A 10,140-nucleotide genomic window follows, 5' to 3' on the forward strand; every position below is an offset into this window, starting at 1 on the left:
ATGGCAGAATAAATTTCACTTGGAAATTGTAGGTGGTTGCTGGTGGGCATGCTCTCTCCATTTATAGTTAGTTAAAGATTCCATAATCAAAAGTTATCATCAAGATTCAAGGCTGGTTTATTGTCCATACACAGATACATAAATTCACTGTTTGACATATACAAACATGAAAGAAAGTGTAAATGAGATAAAACTGGTCATAAAGAACACAAACAAAATCTAAACCTGAGATAAGAATTAAAAGACACACACACACACGCACACACACACACACACACACACACACAAAATAATGACAGCAAAACAACATCAACAGATTATCAACTGCACACATTTACACAAAACGTACATCAAGATACTGAACAAAGTTATTTCAAAATTCTTGCAATACTCACAGCAGAGATTCCTCCAACTTCGTACAGATAGATATGAGACTGGTCTCCAAGAAGAACTTCTTCAAATCGCCCAGTGCAGTGGGACAAAACTGGCAATAATAACAATTATGAAAAGAAAAGTATTTATAATAAAGCACTGAATCTTGTGCAGAAGAAATCAAAATGCTTTCACACACAGCTTTCACACACATGCATAACTCTGAATTAAATGGATGAAAGACAAAACTTACAAATACACGTAGGTAGATAGAGGGCTGAAGAAACTATGGATGAAATCCTTTAGATGGTGGTGTTATAAACTATGATACATGAAAGTAGAATGCATACATTAACAGGATTTAAATTCATAAGTATATCAGTCCTTTTCTTCTTATGTTCTAAATCTGAGGTTCTTACCTGGAACATATCTACACTTAATTTGCTTTTAATCAGCTAGCTTTCATTTTTTTATGTAACAACTAAATGCTACAGGGTATCTTGGTAATGTGATGTGTGTAGTAAGATCAAAGCCAAGCAAAAACAAGTGTAAAAGATAACAAAGAAGTGGACATATATACAAATGAATAAATGAATGAATGAGTAAATGGATGGATGAGTGAATGAATTAAGAAAAGTAATACTGAGAAAAAAGATATGAAAGGTACTGAAATCAATGTCCAAATCATATGAAAAGTTTGGTTCTTGTGATGTTACTCCCCACCCCCACACAAACGTGTAAATATATGCATGAACGTGCGCGCACACACAGATGCACACACACACACACACACACACACAGATAGACGGACAGATTGAATCTGGAACAACACAAACCACAACAAAGAACCTGAATTAGCACTCACTGGCAGCAAGGTTGCCCATGGTCCCAGTTGGCACCAGTAAAGCCGCTTCCTTCCCGAGCAGTGCGGCACACTCCTCCTGCAGCTCTGCACACAAAGCACACACTCCTCCTGCAGCTCTGCACACAACGCACACAGTATTCCGGCAGGTCTGCACACAATGCACACAGTATTCCTGCAGCTCTGCACACAATGCACACAGTATTCCTGCAGCTCTGCACACAATGCACACAGTATTCCGGCAGGTCTGCACACAATGCACACAGTATTCCTGCAGCTCTGCACACAATGCACACAGTATTCCTGCAGCTCTGCACACAAGGCACACAGTATTCCTGCAGCTCTGCACACAATGCACACAGTATTCCTGCAGCTCTGCACACAATGCACACAGTATTCCTGCAGCTCTGCACACAAAGCACACACTCCTCCTGCAGCTCTGCACACAAAGCACACACTCCTCCTGCAGCTCTGCTCAAACTCTTCCTGTAGCTCTGCACACAATGCACACACTATTCCTGCAGCTCTGCTCAAACTCTTCCTGTAGCTCTGCACACAAAGCACACACTCCTCCTCCTGCAGCTCTGCACACAAAGCACACTCCTGCTGCAGCTCTTCACACAAAGCACACACTCTTGCTGCAGCTCTGCACACAAAGCACACACTCCTCCTGCAGCTCTGCACACAAAGCACACACTCCTCCTGCAGCTCTGCACACAAAGCACACTCTTGCTGCAGCTCTGCACACAAAGCACACACTCCTCCTGCAGCCCTGCACACAGAGCACACACTCCTGCTGCAGCTCTGCACACAAAGCATACACTCCTCCTGCAGCTCTGCACACAAAGCATACACTCCTCCTGCAGCTCTGCACACAAAGCACACACTCTTGCTGCAGCTCTGCACACAAAGCACACACTCCTCCTGCAGCCCTGCACACAGAGCACACACTCCTGCTGCAGCTCTGCACACAAAGCATACACTCCTCCTGCAGCTCTGCACACAAAGCACACACTACTCCTGCAGCTTTGCACACAAAGCACACACTCCTCCTGCAGCTCTGCACACACTCCTCCTGCAGCTCTGCACACAAGGTCATTTCAAACTGAAATACTGATCAGTTCAGCTTCAGTAATAACTGACAAAGTTTTGAATGAGTTCACAACCTTTGAGGAGCATCAGTTGCTTTGTGTGTCTCTGTTGGTGTTGTTTTCTGTGTGTGTGTGTGTGTGTGTGTGTGTGTACTGTGTCATTTGTGTGTGTGTGTGTGTGTGTACTGTGTCATTTGTGTGTGTGTGTGTGTGTGTGTACTGTGTCATTTGTGTGTGTGTGTGTGTGTGTGTGTGTGTGTGTGTGTGTGTGTGTGTGTACTGTGTCATTTTATTTGTGTGTAAGTGTACTGTGTCATTTGTGTGTGTGTGTGTGTGTACTGTGTCATTTGTGTGCGTGTGTGTGTGTACCGTGCCATTTGTGTGTGTGTGTGTGTGTGTGTGTGTGTGTGTACTGTGTGTGTGTGTGTACTGTGTCATTTGTGTGTGTGCGTGTGTGTGTGTGTGTGTGTGTGTGTGTGTGTGTTTATTGTTATCATTCGTATGTAGATCTGTATGATGTAAAAATGTGTTTGTCTGTATTTTTATAAGCTTGTTAATATCTTTGCAGGCATGCATCTATATATGTTATATCAGAAATATATGTGCTTGCTCAAGTATATATATATTTGTTCATGGCTGTGTGGTTTTTGCTTTTTAAACCTGAAATGTATTCATGCATCTGTTATTTGTCAGTAACAAACATGAAATAATAACACTACCATCTAAAGGATTTGGTTAAAAGATTGTGTCACAAGATGCTACAAGTGTCCTTAAAGAAAAGATGAAGTTTTCAAAAAGGGCTGAGGAACATTATCTGTCGCACCCCCAACCAACCCCTCATGTTCCCCTGTCTATGATGTACACAGTAAAATTATTATTTTGAAAGGCATTGCCCTGGTGCAGTGACAAACATGAACAGTGCAAATGTACAGACAGATCCGAGTTAAATCTACACAATGAGATAGATGTGCAACATCCGTACACAAGAGGCAGACAACCAGACAGGTATTACAAGAGAAGACAAGACAGAGCCTTTATCAGCAAGGGTTAAACATTAGCCTATGTAGACTTTTTATGCATACTGCTCTCATTCGTAAGAGGGCAAAGAAGAAAAAGGAAGAAAAAAAGAGAGGGGGAAAAGGTCATACACTTCATATATGAAAAATTGAATACATCGTTCACATCCTTCAAAAGGTTTGGAGCATCAAAACGAAGATTTGAACATTAAAGAGGGGTGTGCATGACAGAGCAAGAGGGCAAGAGGGAAGGGAGGAGAATGAAAAAGCAAGAGAATTAGGAGGGAGGGGAGGGACCGGAGATAAAGAGACAGAAAAAAACATGAGCAGGGGTGTACATCAGGATGGACAAAGAACACTGACCGATAAAATGCTGTAACTGTCCTCTCCAAATGACCAGTTTGATCAGAACAAGGCCAGCAGTTTCATGCATGCAACCTACCTCAAGGCAGCTTCAGCCAATGTCTGAGTGTTTGATAAACCAAAGCGTCATTTTCATATTCTTCATTTAAGGCTTCATTTTCATTAACATCCAGTGAAATGTCTTCAAAGTACAGGAGCGTTTTAATGGTAGCACACTGATGCAGAGTGGTCATTTTTTGTTAATATTTATCACAGCTGCTTATCAACACTATCAGACTTGACCTGAAAAATTCGGGCTGATCTCCCCTGGGAGCATGCATTGCTAAAGAGCAGCACCACCAACCTTTTTTTTTTTTTTTAACTGCATGCAAATGTATTTGTTATTCCAATCAAAGTGGATTTTTTCTGCAGAATTTTGCCAGGGAAAACCCTTTTGCTGCCATTGGTTCTTTTATGTGCACTAAGTGCATGCTACACACAGGACCTCGAATTATAATCTCATCCGAATGACCAATGCCCAGACTACCTATCACTCAAGGTCTAGTGGAGAGGGGGAGAAAATACAGGTGAGTGTCCATGTGGACGTACACCCCTGCAAGGGGTCTGCATGCACTGACTGTTGACTGTAGGGTCCTCTCCAAACACGTCATCCCCCAGCGGTGCAGTGATCATGGCTTCCTTCATGGCTGCAGTGGGCAGGGTGAAGGTGTCGCTTCGCAGGTTGATCACGCCAACGTCGGCCCTGATCTCCCCACCAGCGCCCCCGTGGTACTTTGCCATTGCTATTGCTCTTCCCACAACTGAAGGCGCTGCCCGTGCAATACCTATGGTTGTTGAAAACATCTGAATCTGTAAAGAGAAAGTACATTTATGTTGGTGTGATGGATAAAATGTCTGCGCAAAAGCTATGCTTGATGAAAACATTCTGTACAAAAAAAGAAGATTTACAATAATCAAGATGTTGAGTTATGTGTGTATGTAGAAAAAAACATAACAAGAGAGGCAAGGCCTTCAAGACTCACTTGTGATACACTTAAAAAAAAAAAAAAAAAAATCTAACCGTTAAAATGTGTTCTGTATTTGTTATTATAAAGCTTCGGGTTAAATAAAAAAAAAGAAAGTCCTAACCAGATTCGAACCCCGTGTGTTCAGGTGAGAAGAAACTGTCTTACCCATTACACTATCGTGGCTCCTTAACTGACGTTCTAAAATTTAATATTTGAACATATTTTTTTAAAGGGCGATAAATCAATTGCGGTATTCGCAGTAAGAACGCTGTTTAAATCATATTATTCTGGTGTATCTTGGGCATTAAAAAAATCTTTAAGGGCAATAAAAAAAAATCTTTTTAAGTCCGCGGTAAAGGAGACGTGGCTAGCGGTAAAGGAGACGTGGCTATCGCTGCAATCACACTGCAACATTTAGCCGTTTTCTCTAGATTCAGATAGATGTACAAGTTTAGTTACACCCGCCGGGAATGTAGTACGACACGGTCGATTCAATTTCTGTTTTATGTTCATTCTAGTTTTATAGTTTTAAAGTTGATATGAAAATTGAGTATTTTGTTAAACTAATAACATGTAGAGCCAAGTACAAGTACTTCTAAACGTTGTAAGAAGTGAAAAGGACTTCATTTTGAGAAAAGTCAAGACTAGAAATTTTTTCGTTTCATTGTGATCAATTCAAGGGTATTAACTCGCATGGTTTACAATTTTTAACTGTGAATTCCAACTGATTCTGTGGATATTTTTATGGCAGTTTGGGGCATAATCCAGTAAGTGATGAGGCGTTCACAAATCTTTCTATGTATAAACATTTAACGGTCTCCTTCTCCAACTTTCCATCACATGTTATCGTGTATTGTCCACTGAATATAGGATTGAATGGGCAGGTTAACAACTTGAAACAAAATGGCGTCGTTCGCGTTCGCGAAGAATATGAGCATGCGCTTTGAATGTGTATAAATGTGTACGCAACTGATTTTTGCCCCATGACCTTCAGGGCTCAGCCAATAGATCTATAAAGTCCACTCGTATTGATTTTAGTATTTTCCGAAAAAGACCACTTGGGCGAATGAACATAGTGAAAGCCCTGTACACTGAGAGTAAAACACACAAGCTTTTTATGTATTGAGTATAATTTCAAAATGTAATGTTTAAGATGAGAAAGATCAGTTTAAAGGAAATTAAGTCCCTAGCATTAATTACAGAGTAATTTCCCTTTTTTTTACTATCTGCACCAAAACGTTTGCAAAATAAATAAAACTTCCATGCTTAGCAAAAGAAGTTCCTGTTTGAACAAAAAATTATAATAATGACTGCTCTTGTTGTTGTGTCAGAATATCAGATCAAAGTGCCAAGTTTAGAGAATACAAAAAATATAACAGTAAATGCAGATTGCATATAATTTGGCTTCTTTTTTATATTTTTTTGTGCCCATCCCAGAGGTGCAATATTGTTTTAAACAAGATGACTGGAATGAACTGAATTTTTCCTATTTTTATGCCTAATTTGGTGTCAGCTGACAAAGTATTTGCAGAGAAAATGTCAATGTTAAAGTTTACCATGGACACACAGACACACACACACACACAGACACACACACACACTGACAACCGAACACCGGGTTAAAACAAAGACTCACTTTGTTTACACAAGTGAGTCAAAAATGAAACAGTTCAAGTAATAAACTCATCTCCTGAATCTGGTCCTGTAACAGTCACAAACTATCAGCTTCGTGTTTGTGTCAGTTCAGCCAGCTCTTTGAAAGTCATTGAGAAACAGGGAAAACAGTGAACAAGGAAGTGAATAATGTGAATGGAAATCATAGCATTATAATGACTTGATCTGGGGGGGAAACTAAGTTTAACTGATGAAGGCAAGGATGCTCATCCTCCCTCTAAGTCATCCACAAGGAAGGCAGTGTCTGATTGCAACCAAATCAAGTGTTGGTTCAGAGTTGTCCTTTGGGGAACTCATCCAGTTCTGTGACAGCAGGTTGCCACATGAACTTATATCATATCAATATGAAGGCCTTTTGCCCACTTGAAATGGGGGGAAGTGAGAGCCCCCATAAATGTATAGAGAGATTTTTATAATCTAATACTGCGCAATGCTTATTGAAGAATATTTTAATGAGTTTTGTATTTTAATTTGTGAAAGTAAGTGTCAACAAGATTTTTAAAAGTATTCACTGTGCGTGCGGAGACATCTTGTGGCAAATTATTCCAAACATTTGTTAGTTAGTAAAAAAAAATTTCCAAATCCGGAAGTTTTAACAGAAACTTTTAACAGTGTGTAGGAATGTCCTCTTGTAACATTTTGTCGTTTAAGGTGAACAAAGAATATATAGTTTTACTGTCATAAAAACCATGAGTCATTTTATATATCTATTAAATCACTGCACAGTCTTCTATATTCTAAACTAGGTAACTTAAGTAAGTGCAATTTTTTTTTCATAGTCCATATCAGTAAAGCCATAAATCTTTTCGTAAATCTTCTTTCTGCATTTTCAGTAATGTCTGTATGCTTAACTAATCCTGTGCTCCAGACTGCATTCCCATATTCCAAGACTGGCTTAACTAATGACTTAAATAATGGTATCATTATGTTCTTACTTTTACACTGTATATTCCCAACTAACATTCCAGTCAGTCTATTGGCTTTTTTTATGGTTTCATGAATATGAGTATCAAAAGAGAGATTGGGGTCAACAATAACCCCAAGATCTCTTTCAGATGAAGTTTCCTGCAGTTCAGTACAGTCCATGTAATACTTATCATGTGGATTATTCTTTCCAACATGTAAAATTTTACATTTATTGTTATCAAATTGAATTTGCCATTTAACAGTCCAGTCAATTAATCTATCTATATTAGCTTGTAACTTTAACCTACCTGTATCAGAGTCTACTTCCTCATAGATCTTTGTATCATCAGCAAAGATTTTCACTAAACGCTCAAGAATATCAGGCATATCATTTATATAATACATCAAAGAGAGTGGGCCCCAAGACACTGCCCTGACGAACACCACTACTAACTTTGACACAACATGACGAGTCAGACCCTATTGATACATATTGTGTTCTTTCATACAAGTCTTTTATCCATTCCAACAAATTACCACCTATACCATACCCTTGCAATTTTACAATTAACCTATTGTGAGGAACTTTGCTGAAGGCTTTCTGTAAATGCAGATAAATTGCATCTATTGGTTTATTGTTTTCAAGGGATATCAACCAGTCATGTAAAGTGCTCAGTAACTGAGTCACACAGGATCTACCTCTGGTAAAGCCAAACTGACAATCTGATATCAGATCATTATCAATCAGATGCTCATTTAAAGTGTCATGTATAAAGCTTTCAAAGACTTTACAAACCACTGACGTCAAACTTACTGGATGATAATTACCAGGGTCTTGTTTATTACGTTTTTTAAATATTGGTTTTACCTCTGCTACCTTCCATGCTTGTGGCATTTTACCATGTGATAGTGTTTTCTCAAACAGAAGCTTTATGGGAATGGCTAAGCTGCTATGTAACCCTTTTAACAAATAAGGGTGAAATCCATCAGGACCAATGGCTTTATTTACATTTGCATGTAAAAGTTTGTCACTTATCATCCTTTCTGAAACCTCAACATATGTCTTGAAACCTTACACTTTGGTTCAAAAGAAGGGACATTGTTAACATCTTCCATTGTAAAAACACTAGAGAAAAACAAATTTAGGACCTCTGCCTTTTCTCTGTCATTTGTAGTTAAAAGTCCATCAGGTGTGTTTAAGTTTGGAATTATTTCTTCAGGTTTAGTTTGCGAAGCAATGTAATTAAAAAAAATTCTTTGGGTCACTTTTAATATTTTTTGCAATAGACAGTTCTTTCCCTTTAGTGACTTGCATAATGCCCATTTAACCTGATTTCGTGCACATGCATTAGCATTATAATTCTCTGTCACCCTGTACTTATTATACCAGATGTATGTCTTTCTTTTCAATTTGATCTTTTCCAGAACAGAAGATGGGACAGTCTTTTTGTATTTTTGTTCCCCCCCCCCCCCCCCCCCCAAATTTCTTAGTACACACTTTTCTGTAATTCCTTTGATTTATTAGTCATACAAGACCAACTCTCATCCACAGATTTGGATTCCAAAGTCTCTTTCTAGTTTTTTTCATCAAGTTCATATCTGTCCAATACAAGCAAAAAACTTCAAAATCATACCTAATAATCTACATTATGCATAACGTGGAGATGGAAAGAACTTAAGAAAAAAATAATAAAAAGTTTTTACATACAGTTTATGAACAATGAATACGACACAAAAACGTTATTGGTTTGTAAACTATAATGAAAAATTATGCCCCCTTCGTGTGTAAACGCATGCAGAAGATCAAATGCACACGTTAAAGATCCTGTAATCCATGTCAGCATCCGGTGGGTTATGGAAGCAAGAACATACCCAGCATGCACACCCCCGAAATCGGTGTATGGCTGCCTACATGGCGGGGTAAAAACGGTCATGCACGTAAAAGCCCACTCGTATACATGCGAGTGAACGTGGAAGTTGCTGCCCACGAACGCAGAAGAAGAAGAAGAAAAAAAATTATGCCCCCCCCCTTTTTTTTTTTTTTTTTTTTAAAGTGTGTATACAAAGGCACTGGATAACTCTGCCAAAGCTTCCTTAAAAGTTTTAAAGTGTGACTAGAACCCATGCATTTCGCCAATGATGCGATCAGCGGCTCACAGAGTGAATAGAAATTCAGTTTGATGAAAAAACACCCAACCAAAGTTAGAATAAGACATCAGCTGTAAAAACGCAACACGTCAAGAAAGTCCAGTTTGCACGTTGACCAGTATATCGACCCAGCTGGTGCATGTCTTGACGAGATGAATCACGAAGAATGACATATGAAAGAAGACATTTTAAACAGATTGCGGTAGCAATGTCGCTATATAATATCGTATATCAAAAGATAAAATGAAAAGCATCGTTGGCTGTTCGTATACTGTTACCGTCTTGTGCTTGATCTGACGGGAGTGAGTTGTCTGCTTCGGGACAAGGGAAACAAATCAATGAAGGGACATGCAAAGGGCCGTCACTGTGCTTTTCAGTTTTAGTTTCACCAGATAACAGTGGCGTTTCAATAAATCTCCGTCAGTGCGTGAGTTCGCTTTATATACATATATATTCTTTATTTTCTCCCTTTTTTTTATAGACCCAGTATCTCGAAACTTCATTCGGAAACAAAATAGAGCTTTCACTGTCTGGTGTCAGTACTGCATCTGTTTGTCCAAGACAGTTTCAGTTTCAGTTTCAGTAGCTCAAGGAGGCGTCACTGCGTTCGGACAAAACCATATACGCTACACCACATCTGTCAAGCAGATGCCTGACCAGCAGCGTAACCCAACGCGCTTAGTCAGGCCTTTGAAAAAAAA

The 10,140-nt window shown here is 39.1% G+C and overlaps 1 protein-coding gene across 1 annotated transcript in view; it reads right to left on the reverse strand.

Moving 5' to 3' along the window:
- LOC143292711 (uncharacterized) overlaps positions 1-9,802 on the reverse strand; it is a 32,081-nt gene extending 22,279 nt beyond the window's left edge. The window contains exons 1-4 of the mRNA XM_076603230.1: positions 9,718-9,802; positions 4,322-4,553; positions 1,238-1,321; positions 396-484 (exon numbers count right to left, since the gene is read on the reverse strand). Of these exons, the coding sequence (XP_076459345.1) occupies positions 396-484; positions 1,238-1,321; positions 4,322-4,547 (399 nt within the window). The 5' untranslated portion in view covers positions 4,548-4,553; positions 9,718-9,802. The remainder of the gene's footprint in view (positions 1-395; positions 485-1,237; positions 1,322-4,321; positions 4,554-9,717) is intronic.
- Positions 9,803-10,140: the final 338 nt, after the last annotated feature.

The sequence above is a fragment of the Babylonia areolata genome, chromosome 18 (genome assembly GCF_041734735.1).
Source record: "Babylonia areolata isolate BAREFJ2019XMU chromosome 18, ASM4173473v1, whole genome shotgun sequence".
NCBI lineage: Eukaryota > Metazoa > Mollusca > Gastropoda > Neogastropoda > Buccinidae > Babylonia > Babylonia areolata.